At 37.9% G+C, this 12,500-nt stretch overlaps 1 protein-coding gene across 1 annotated transcript in view; it reads right to left on the bottom strand.

The window, feature by feature from the left end:
* The window catches only part of LOC137982611 (thioredoxin domain-containing protein 16-like), a 24,960-nt gene extending 13,345 nt beyond the window's left edge, over positions 1–11,615 (bottom strand). Inside the window, exons 1-12 of the mRNA XM_068829734.1 lie at positions 10,868–11,615; positions 10,642–10,727; positions 10,437–10,504; positions 9,559–9,639; positions 8,081–8,202; positions 7,164–7,254; positions 6,938–7,088; positions 5,101–5,261; positions 3,402–3,501; positions 2,323–2,431; positions 355–474; positions 1–113 (exon numbers count right to left, since the gene is read on the bottom strand). The exon at positions 1–113 is cut by the window's left edge and continues 9 nt beyond it. Coding sequence (XP_068685835.1) covers positions 1–113; positions 355–474; positions 2,323–2,431; positions 3,402–3,501; positions 5,101–5,261; positions 6,938–7,088; positions 7,164–7,254; positions 8,081–8,202; positions 9,559–9,639; positions 10,437–10,504; positions 10,642–10,727; positions 10,868–11,042 — 1,377 coding nt within the window. The 5' untranslated portion in view covers positions 11,043–11,615. The remainder of the gene's footprint in view (positions 114–354; positions 475–2,322; positions 2,432–3,401; positions 3,502–5,100; positions 5,262–6,937; positions 7,089–7,163; positions 7,255–8,080; positions 8,203–9,558; positions 9,640–10,436; positions 10,505–10,641; positions 10,728–10,867) is intronic.
* Positions 11,616–12,500: the final 885 nt, after the last annotated feature.

Genomic DNA, 12,500 nt, shown 5'->3' with positions numbered 1-12,500 from the left:
GTTGTGTTCTGATGTTTTGACATAAGCAGTAGTCAGTCTTCCTTCTCCTACTCTGTCAAAAGTTCGAACTACGCGTCGTAATGTTTTGCAAAATGCTCTACATGATTCGTGATCTGTAATAAAAAAATAAAAAAGCCCATTCAAAACCAGGAAATGACAACCAGTAGACTTAGCAGGAATTTGTATCTTCAAAGTGACAAATGTTCTGTAAGAATAATGTGATGAAATGTTCCCTGAATGTTCTTCACAATTTTGAGGAATCTTTCCAGAACTCTGCATTACAAACTTCCACTTCTACAAACTTCCACTTCTACAAACTTTCACGTCCAAAAACTCTCCAAATTCTTTGCATACCTTCAGGACAAAACACGACCAGTAAAATGCCTGAAGCCAAAAGGTAGTTTGTATCTGCAGAACTTTCTATTGCATCACTAAACTCTGCATACTGAAGTTTTTGCAGGGAAGAGCCATCAGCTGCAAAGTGATAGGAAAAAATAATGAAAAAATTTCATCTGAAGTTATAAATGGGAAGCCACAGTTGACAAGTCAAAGACTTGATCAACCAATGTATAGTGCATATAGTATTGCTTGACATAAAATTAAAATTTTAGAAGTACTACTCTTATTTATTTATTTACTTATTTATTTATTTAATGAATTCGCCAAAAGGCAGGTAATTATACAATAGGACACGAAGTCCCCTAATAGGTAAATTACCTGACCCAACCCCTCAAAGAAAAAGGATACAAAGCCACCCACTTGCAAGCACCCCTTGCTACAAAAAAAAAAAAACGACTTAATAGGTAACAAACTACATAAATATTGTAAATACAAAAAAAAATTGTGAAAATGAAACGGATAGAGAACAGTAGAAATGTATGAAACGTTTCAACATGTACAACTAGTAAATATGTTCAGACAATGACACTTTGGACAAAGTAACTTGTAAGAGTGAATGTCGTCTTGGGTAAAAACAATAGAGAGTATTTTATAGAAAAATGACTTAAGTTTCTTCTTAAATGATTCTAGCAAGAATTCAGATTTAATATACTCTGGAATAGCATACCACAAATTAGAAATGCGTACAAAATATGAGTCACGAAACAGGGAGGTTCTAGCAAAATTATTCTTCAGAAGGAAACCTGACGAACCACGACGGGAACGCCCACTACAAAATCCAACTAAATCACCAAGATTTCAGTTAATTAGACAAGCCTTACATTTAAAGAAAGACAATATCTAAGTATTCTAGCAAGTAATTCATAGGCAACAGATTAAGTTTAAGTAGACGCTCCTTATAGGAGAGTTCAAAGTTTTAGCAGATGAAACGAGTTGCTCTCCTTTGAATGTTCTCGACCTCAATCATCAGGGCTGGAGATTGAGGGGCCCAGAGTTGAGAAGCGTAGCCCAGATTCGATCGGACCAATGATACATACAGTAGAGCAGCCTTCATGTATAATTATTTAAAGTGCGGGTTACAGATGAATTGAGAAAGTTGGACTTATCTGGACATTCAAGTGCCTTCATCAGGATTCGAACCCATGACATACATACATACATACTTACTTTCAGGGCCAACGAAACACAACAAAACAGACTGATAACAACAACTGTTAAGGATCCCAACTGGCCGGAGGCAAACCAGTTGGTTATTTACAAGTGCAGCTGGGAAGTTGAACCAGGGATTACCAGGAACAAATTCAACGATTGGTCAAAGTGGGTCTTGAACCCGGGATCCCCGGATCTCAAGGCAAGCGCCCTGACCACTGGGCCACACTGCCTCTGAATGCGAGGCCGGAGCAATGTTCTAACAACTGAGCCAAGTCAAGCCACTCAGTTGGGAGCAGGTCAATTTGCTTCAAAGATGAGTTGGTAGAGTATTGCAGCCCAGAGGTTATGGGTTCGATTGCCGTTGAAGGCACCTGAATTGTTCAGGTGTCTTTAATAATAATATTATTATTGTCAAGATAAGGGCGACAATCACTTCTCCATTTCGAAGTACTAATCTCCAAGATTCCATTTTTCTCAAACACAGGTCAGTGTTATGTTAAAACATCATGTGGTACGAGTATTACCAACATCCATCACAGTACATGTAAGTGCTGAAAACCTAAATCTTTCTACCTGCTTGAAGGAATGTAAATGTTTGTGTATTTTAAAATGAAGGAAAATCATGCGAGTGACAAAAGATATTTGCATGCAATTACTTTTAACTTAATTTACAATTAATGTAAATGTCTTGACTACAGTGACCCCATAAATATTGTCTTTAGAGGAAAAGTATTAAGTACATTGTATTTTAATCCAGGAGATGAAACAAACCTATTCTTTGATATTCATTGGACGAATCTTCCACCAATCGCTTAATAAAATCCCTGAGATTATGTACAGTGAAGACGGCAACATTCTCTGGATACAATTCCACGTAAGTCTAGAAAAATAAAACAAATTCATGCAAAACAATGGAGTCCTGGAACAAACTTTAAAGTCATTTATCCAAGGGGCACAGGTTTTCCAGTGTGATGACAGTGCTCACCTTCCACTAGATCATGTTCTTGGTTCAAACTGAATTTTTTGACACAATGTTATACATGGTTCACTTTTGTTTCTCATAGATCTCCGCTCAGATAATTTTTCCCATGGCTGCATTATACAGACCCTTGATAGAGAATACAATAGGCCATTTCCAAGTTCTTGTCTGTCGCCTCTTCAAAGCGAGTGTAAGGGTGCATTCGATTGACCCTATTCTGGAATAAGAATAATTATATGGAGTGATGATTTAAAACTGTATGTTTGGCGTTTTGAAGCAACATTAGGATAATAAAGATATGTTTAAATGTGAATCACTGTAAAAGTGAAGGATTTCTAACTTCTATTCAATGTATTCCTATTCCGGAATACGGTCAATCGAACGCGCCCTAAGTTTGACGATTTTATTATGAAAATTAGTTTTCATTCAAATGTAAAGGAAACGTTGTCTAATTACAATTACAATCACAAAAACTTTGCACTTGCACTCGCTTCGAAGAGAAGGCGGACATGAACTCGAAAATTGCCTATTGATTGCATTGCTGTTTTTCAAAGAACCACCACAATGCAAAGCAGTCTGTGCCATCAACCTGGTATTGAACCCATTCCCCTTCATTGCTCGGTTATGGATCAACGTATAACCACTTTTTCCGTCTTTCAAAGAAAATAAAAAAGTACATTTTCAATCCAAAGGTTCTAAAAACAAAAGAATGTATTTACAGTGTAGGACGATTCTGGAGAACAAATAAAGTGGAAAAGTGTGACGTGATAGGCACTTCTAACACCAATAATTATAATTATTAGAGATACTGTTTGTCCTCAAATACATAAGATTTAATTACGTTGCTATGGAAGTTATTTACGGTAGTTACCAAGTCATCATCTCTGTCCTTGACTGGTACAAATGCTGCTGTTGGGAAGTTAGTGTCTTCTGATAAGCCATAGGAAGAGAGCATATCCTTATGTTGATAGCTAAAAAAAAGATTCATTGCGTATTAACCCTTTGAAGCCCAAACTGGCCTAAACTAACCAGACTTAGTATTTTACTCTGCCTAACGCCAGACGATTTTACTCGTCAATGGGGAACCTCTGGGAGTCAATGGGTTAAGAGTAGGGCTGCAAAGATACACCGGTGCACTGGTGAATTGCGATTTTTTTTTGCCCAGGTACGAATATCTACGTTGTATATTTAAGCAACATGTTGTGATATTATCATTATTATTCATCAACATTCAGAAATCACTGTCTTTAATGACTTCTTACATAAAAAATAACCCTTTTGTAGCTAGTTATTAAACACAGGGGCAAGAAATATCCATCCTTGCTTCGTAAAGCTTCCGATCTGACACGTACAGACATCGCAGATAACTAGCACTACCATTTGCCCCATGTCTTTTTCAAGATGTGTACATTTCATTAATTGTCAGCTAACAAAGTCTTGCACACCCACGGACAAAACACGCTGTTCGTCAGAAAATGTCTTCCCGTTGTACATAATTATTTATGTAATGATGTATTGAGATATGTATCGTATTGTGGCACCTATATCGAGATGTGAATCGTACCATGAGAAAATGTATCGTTGCAGCCCTTATTAAGGGTGCGTTCGATTGACCCTATTCCGGAATAAGAATACGTGGAGTGATGATTTAAAACTGTGTGTTTGGTGTTTTGAAGCAACAAGGATAATAAAGATACGTTTAAAATAGCATTTCTGCGGATGTTTGACAATTTTAATGGGAATCTCCTTAAAGGCGAAGGATTTCTAACTTCTATTCCACATATTCCTATTCCGGAATACGGATAATCGAACGTGCCCTAAGAGTGAACAACTGGTTCACTTACTTACATGATGATTTAACCCATTGAATACTGAACTGCCCCACACTGTTGAGTAACATCGTCTGGTGTTAAACAGAGTGAGATAATTTATTAAGTCTCACTCCTATTGGGGACAATGAGTTAAAAGCAAAAGTGTTAAGAGTTATTTTTCCCAGCTAGATTTGTAAAAAACGTCATATCTTTTACCACAGGCGCAGATCATGTGTCTGAATCCCATTCAAGGCTGAATTTCTCAAACTTTTCTTTAAAGCTTTGCCAAAGACATGTTCAAAACTGTTAAGATCTTTAACCTCAAAAGTTCATTTTGCAGTTCATACATGTATACATGTGTCTCTCATATCATACATGTATACAGTAGTCCCCAACAAAAATCATGGCAGTTAGACATTACATGTAAGTAACTTAATCATTTGCAAGCAAGCCTGAAATACATCCCCGCTCAGCCAGTAAAACAAGTGAAGACTGCTTATTGCATTCATGCTTCTTTAAATTATTGTTTCATATATTTGCGATGATCTTTCTAACTTTATTAATTTAATTCCGATTATGTAGTTCGAAGGTATGACATTTAATCCAAACATTCTAAAATCATCTAAGATAAATCCCATTTTTCAGTGCCCACAAGGTTCCACATTTCTCTGCCATCGCTTGGAAACATTTATCGCATTCCTACAGTCTGTATCCTTAGGCCTATTCCAGTCACCAAACAGTCAACAAGTTAAAACGTACACATCAACAAGAATAACTCCCACAGAGCCTTGAAAATGCAGGACCATCTCTTCCAGTTCTTCAATCTCAAGATCAGAAGTCCCATTACTGAAGACAAACACTCTGTTTATAGGTAGCTCCAGCAAATCATAGACTGTTGTTCTGTTGCTTGGAAGCACAACCTGTTAGGATCAACACAATAATTATTGATATCACTTGGAATTTCAAGACATTAATTACCCCTTTGACGTCCAACCCGGCCTAAACCGGCCAGACTTAGTATTTTACTCTGTCTAACGCCAGACAATTTTACTTGTCAATGGGGAACCCCTGGGAGTCAATGGGTTAAAACATGCAGTAAAGTTTCATAGGAATTTTCCCAGCATTTCCTACTGCATCATATTGTTTGAGCTACAAAGTACCAAACTGAAAACATCAGTATTTTGCCAATTACCAGTAAGAGACTGGTATGCCTTAGTATTAACCCTCAAGCCACTAAGTTTTGGATGCTTGACTTATAAACTGCCTGACTTTTGGTGTGTTACATGGTTGTTTAATAAAGCCCTAGTTCAAGCTTTCCCTGAATTTGCTCAATCATGCAATTAGGGTAAAATTGACAATTTTTCTGTGCTGAGGAAAAATTTTCAAGGATGAAATTGTTCGTGTAAACGGACAACAAGGAAAATGTAGTAAGGAATATTAGTGAGATTAGCTCCTAGTATCACACTCATGCTCATTAATTGCTGTCAAAGTATAAAAAATGAAGGATGAAATGAAAGCAAGATGGAGTGATAAAGCTAGGGACTGAAACATTTGTTATGTCAGTACTCACTGAATAACATTAAGTATAAATGTGGGCAGGGCTAATCTTGTCAACGAAAATTTGTTCATCATCTACATGACCAATAATTATTTAATTATTTCTTCTCAAGGAAAACTTGTTGATCATTTACATTGCTGATGTACATTATGTAAACAGGGCTTAATGTACTGAGCTTTGTCTCCTAAGAAGGTGAACTAAAGGATAGACTATGAAAATCATAGTTTAAATATTACTGTAATGCAACACAAAATTATCTTTTACACATGAATAGGATACAGTTACTCACAGGGATCAACATTCACATTCACAGTTGTCCGGTCGTACCAGACGACCATAATGTCATCAAGTGCTATAATATAGACAGACCGTACTTTCATTCGGATTGCTTTTCGTTCAACAGAAACTTCCAGAAAATAAGATATAAACAAGCAGCTTTTCCTCAGCAATGAAATCTCAAGTTTGGGTGCCATCTTTGAACACACGGTATTTTCCATGAAACGATAGCAGGCTCAATTTTCATGTATCTCAGCGCTGACATGGTTGTTAGCAAGGCAAAGGGTGACTCGTGGTCTCAGCTGATAATATAGCATTAGTTACAGGGTGTTTTGCCACCCCCGGCAAAAAAGAAAACAAGTGGGGAAAACCTGCTGCTTACGAAGTGGAAAACAAAATCTTGGGAGCATGTAAAAGGAAGACACTAGACAGGAGTGTCGAAAGTTTTGGGTCGTTGAATTGTAACTAAATGTAAGCTACATTCAAGCACATTTTGCCGTGGCAGATATGGACCACTGTAACTCGGGTTCCCACAGTGCAAATAACATAATACTCCAAAGTCAAAATTCGTAATTTCTGATGAGAATGTAAAATAAAACGCGAATGCTCAAGTTACAAGTAATTTTATCAACCATTTTCTACACAGTATACTTCCGCATTTTTTCCCGGGCAACCCAAAATTTGTCCGGGCAAGTATATCATGAGACATACCTGCACGGCGTACGACTTTGATAAAAAATTAATATGTATACCTGTACTCACATATTTTGGGAGTGTCTGGGCTTGAAAGAATCTGAGAAGGGGAATCTGCTCAAATTTTCCTCGATACTGAGTGATGCGGCAGTCCTCTTTTCTGTTGGTAACGTCCTTGCAGTGGAAAAGAAACAGGGCTGCAGATGTTGCTGAGGAAAGGCTGTAAAGACATATTCACATAAGACATTTGCACCCAGAAGTGCAAAGTCTTGTCCAGAAATCACTTATGCCCTACCCATATTCCTTTGCAATGCTGTCATCCGTTGTCATGGCAAAGAGTGTGTCACCTTTGGAGTGGTAAACTGACTCAAGGAAATAACGATGTTCTACAAAAAATATGTGGAAATGAAACAAAAACCTTTTAAGGACCAAGTGATCAAGTTCTTTTCAGCCAAATCTGCTTCAAACTGTACTAATTAAGCAATAGAGGATGTTTTCCGTCTTTCCATAGCTTCATGTAAACAAGAGGGGGAGTTGGGAGAATTTGAGACAGTTATAGTCAAGGGTTTGCACAACTATCGAGAATTCTTCCAGCTCCCTCGAGTGTTTAGATGAGGCTATGCTTAATTAGTACAATTTGAAGCAGATTTGGCTATTGCTTTTATAAAATATTTCTCAAAGATAATTCGACAAATGAAGGAAATGCTGTTTTTATTTACTTCTTGATTGAAACAGATATTCTTGATACACACTCATATTTGAACTACCAGCCAATCAAAACGCGGGTCTGACAACACATAACCAATCAAAATTAGTGTGATGTCACAGCTGTGTTTCCACACTCTCATCTTAACACAGCTATTGACCAATGAGGGTGCACATACTATCCTAATTATTTTATAATTCACTGATAGTGCTTCCTTGTCGTAAAATGAAAGGTAAACTATGAATGCACAAAACTTGTAGACTCAGGTCTGAATCCCATTTGGGGTACCTTTCCTCGTCAAAAGTTTAATCCCCCTCCCCTAGAAATTGTTGAAATCCAAAAATTCAAATGACCTAATATGAAATTAATGATTCATTGAAGAGAGATGAAAGAATTAAAACTGAAACTTGAAAAAAAAGGGAAAAGTGTTGGGGAAAAAGCCTTTCACAAGTCTTAGAGAAGAACAATTCCATCATCAGGGAAGAATCCCAAATTCCGCATCCCACCTTTCATCCCAAGTCCCTTTATAAAACAGAAGACCATGTTTTCCCTTCCTTTGCCTTCAGAAATGAGATTTTTCAAGCTTCCTTTACCAGATATGTATTGGAACCTCTCTTCCAAGGAAATGCTGCAACAAAGATACAAACAATGAAAAACCTGTATCAGTATCATTCAATAAAATACTAAATTATTGTCTTAATATTCATAATAACTTTGCTTTACACTAAAACAAGTCGAAAATTAATTAAAACAGTATAAATTTGTGAAAAAACTATCTTTCTTCTGTTTTAATTCATTAATTACACCCAACTGTCTGATAACTTTAAGTGTCACTGCAATAAAAAAAATTCACTTTTCTTCAATTTTTTGAAAGTTTGTTTGCTTAACTCATTGACTCTTGGGTGTGACACTTACATGTAATAGATTTTACTCTGTCTTAACGCCAGATGATGTTACTCGTCAATGGAGGTTGACAGTTCAGAAGTCAATAAATACATACATACATACCCTTTATTAAGCAAAAATCTAAAAGAAGCTGCGTACAAGAGCAAACTATTATAATTTTTGGCTTATTTATAAAAAAGAATTGAAAGTGCATTTACTGATCATGTGAATGACAACTATCTTTAAAAACACATGTGATCTCAAAATTAATGAGAATGTGTGGGGGGTCTTGAGGCTTCTATGGAGTCTTTCAGTTGACAGCTGTATTCCAATACAGTGTTCCCAGAAGTTATAATAATTATTATTAACCCTTGCAATCCTGAAAGTGATACTTATAGATTTTACTCTGTCTAACGCCAGATGATTTTTCTCGTCAATGGGGACCACCTCACGGATGAAAGGGTTAACAACATCTACTGGTCTACTCAAAAATTATGTCCCCTTTAACAACATCAATCCTGAGAGTGATACTTATAGATTTTACTCTGTCTAACACCAAATGATTGACTCATCAATGGGGACCGCTTCAGGGATGAATGGGTTAACAACATCTACTGGTCCACTTAAAAACTATATCCCCTTTACTGCGCCTTTCAATAACATGTGGACTCTTTAATTCAAAGGTCAAATGACAAAATGAGTTTTTTGTTACCGTCAATCAAATGTTCGGCGGCTCCTCCGAGCTTCCAACTACTGTTGAGCGCGCAGTAATCAAATCACATCGTTGAGCCCAGTTCAGTCAACATACAATTCATGTAGTCGGAAGCTGGGAGGAGCCGCCGAACATTTGATTGATAGTAGCAAAAAATGCATTTGACCTTTGAATCTAAGTGTTTGCATGTTATTGAAAGGTGCAGTAACCACATCAATCCTGAGTCAGAGTGACACTTATGAATTTTACTCTGTCTAATGCCAGATGCTGTTACTCATCAAAGGGGGGCAATTCAAGAATGAATGGGTTAAGGTTTTAAAAGTGTCATAATTTTAACTGATAGAAATTGAACAACTCACAGACTTACAGTGGACTGAGAATACTTACTGAAGCAAGTTGGCAACGATTGAATCGACATTGAAGAGGTGGCTCATATCAAAATTTTCCTGGGCAACAGAATCGTCCTTCCTGAACAAAAAAGGAGGGACACCAAATTTGTCACAATATTTATATCATTTATATCAGGTGTATTATCTTATTAAGTGATTGCAAATAAAAAGAAACCATGCTTTAAAGTTCTTAAACTTCTAAAAGGTAAAAGTAAAATGATAGCCTGAAAAATGAGGTTTTGCCAAAAGGCAGCCCGCTTCACAATTCGCGGCCCCACAGCCTGAGCAACAAATTAATAAAGTAACACTCTGGTTAACCCAATTTAGCTACTTTTGACAGTCAGAGGTAGGCAGTCTAGTGGTAAGTTCCTGCTTGCCTGGGTTTGACCCTTCTTTCAGCTTTTTCTTTCTCTAACTCAAAAAAGCAGGAACACGTTGCTTAGTCTGCGTGCGATTTATAGTAATATATGGCCTGGCCTGGTGCGATACCCCACAGAGTGTTTCCAGATTTCTGGTCAGTGGTATACCATAGCATAATTCTTGCTCAGATGTGCAATGCAAGATCATCATTTGAGTGTGGTAGACTGCAGTCCAAATTGGACAACAGTGAGTTTGGACTAGCTTGTAATCTCAATCACTTCAATCCTCTGCGAACCTTGAAGCTGTTGCTTTGCAGTTGCTTCCTCAGTGTTATTATGTTAGTAACCAGTCTGTCACGGTAAGTGTCTGTAAGCCGAAGTGGGCGTTAAAATTTATATCGCCTGGGCTGTGGGGCCGCAAATTGTGAAGTAGGCCACAGGCCGACCATAGGCAGCTGGACTCTGCGAGCCAGCTTTTAGCAAACCCCCTGAAAAATGGCAGTAAATATATATGTACCTGTACATGAACACACTTTTTTCTCTAGAACATTCAGAGCGCGGGTGTTTCGTGTTAGCACAATCCACCTGTGAAGAAGATATAATAAGGAAACAGCCTCGAGTGGAAGGTGTTGATATCATAATTGCCTTCCGATTGATCGATTACCAAGTTTATTCACACATACACATATAAAAAATTACTACCTAATCGTTAAAATTCTCACCCTTGCTAATTCGACACCAAACGAATCCAAAACTACCGACGATTTAGCAAACTCTTTTGCAAACGTTGGGTATGATTTCCTAACTCCTAAAATAAAATAAAATTAAAAAAACAAAAACATGATATATTGCTTGAAACGGGAAGGCGATCGCAATAAAAGCTACCGTTGCTCATCGAAACAATTTGAGAAGAAACATTAACATTTTGACGATACAATAACTATTTACCTGCTTTGTCGAAGAATACCACAAGAAAATCCTTACTTGCAGCTTTTCCTAGATCGCTAATATCAATCATGGTTAAGTCTCTGATTTGGCGACCAAATACAAGAAACAGAAGACAATAAACAAAAAATAAAATTTGAACGCCACAACGAAATGCTCTCCTGCAAAAGTCAACCATATTTCTTCCTTGCCAGTCAAGTCTGGGAAATCGTGTTAAAGACGTTTCAGTGAGGCACCATTAGTACTTCCTTGGACAATCAGGAAGCGTTCACGATTTTTATCTTGCTATAGTATCAATTCACCTGAAAGCCTCGGTCGCCAATTGTCCAATAAGAAAAAGACTCGTAGCTTTGCATATTATGCAGCCATATTTTTTAGTTCCCATAGATGTGAATCCCAGACCCAGCTGGATGGATATCAGAAATCAGCGACCGAAAACAGCTGTTATTTGAAGAATGAATAAAATACCGCAAAATTGCTTCTGGTAGGAAATATTTCAATCTCAGCGGCTACGAACCCTGGGCTGCTTACTTCCTGGTTCCATATCGTACGTAATCAAAAGTATCGATTACTATGAGTTATGTTGTTCGAAACATTGGATCTAATTTGTAAATGATCGCTCTACGTGGACGTTCATTCTACAACTGAGTCGATCTGAGCCATGCTAGCAGAGTGTTCGATGGTTACCGATGGATAGGCGCAAAAAAATGTTGGCCGCCATGTTGGATGACCGCCCAAAAAAATGACTTATAGGGGAGGGGAGGAGAGACTTTATAGAAAATTACCCAACTCTCTCCACCCCTAGATTGCGTAGAGAGCCTTCGCCACGGTTTGACATGGCTTGTTCCTTTTAATACGCTATCAATTCCCTTCTTTGCAGGCAATTCGAGGCACGGCTGGATCGATTTCTGTGCGAATTTGCGGAGCCCTGTAAGCGGAAAAATGACAGTGTCAATTAGATGGCCCTTACAGGGCTCTGTACTTGAACGACCTCTTGTCAGCCATGTGCCGATTGCGCTTTGGTATTTTGAGCAAGAATTACCAATCAAATCTACGTTGTATCGGCTCTAGCTCGGAATATTTAGTTTTTCAATTTGTAATTAAGCCAATCAGACCAAGCCAGTTTGACCCAACGTACACCGACAGGAATGTTGTCCAATGTTGTCCACGGTTGCTTGCTTGAAAACTCTCACTACACCTTTTGGGCACCGTTTCGAAGTGAAGCCCTCTTTTGCATTCGGCGCTTTTCATTTTTGAGTAAAATTTGTGTACATCTGTGTATATTTTTGCAAAATTCCAGCTTTTTCTTCGTATTTTGGGAAAGTTTTGAGCAACATTTTGAATTCAAAATAAATTTCTAGCAAAGCGGCATGCTCTTGTGATTGTCCAACTAAAAATTGAAGTTCCCACGGCCTGCTCCCGTCTGACCTTGTAGCTCAGTCGGTAGAGCGGCGGAGATCTGGCCCGAAGGTCGTGGGTTCAATTTCCACCCTGGTCAGAGTTTTTCTCTGTCCTTGTGTGGGCCCAGTTCCATCGGTAGGGCTAACGCTCACATGGTTCATATGGGATAGAAATCTAGCACTTCACGTTACTCTCACTCTCTTCAGTTAATTTTGTTAAAAATTGAACAGGCAAT

Source organism: Montipora foliosa, chromosome 13, assembly GCF_036669935.1.
Source record: "Montipora foliosa isolate CH-2021 chromosome 13, ASM3666993v2, whole genome shotgun sequence".
Lineage (NCBI taxonomy): Eukaryota > Metazoa > Cnidaria > Anthozoa > Scleractinia > Acroporidae > Montipora > Montipora foliosa.
Note: the sequence above shows the minus strand (reverse complement) of the source record. Positions and strands in the feature narration are given on the sequence as shown.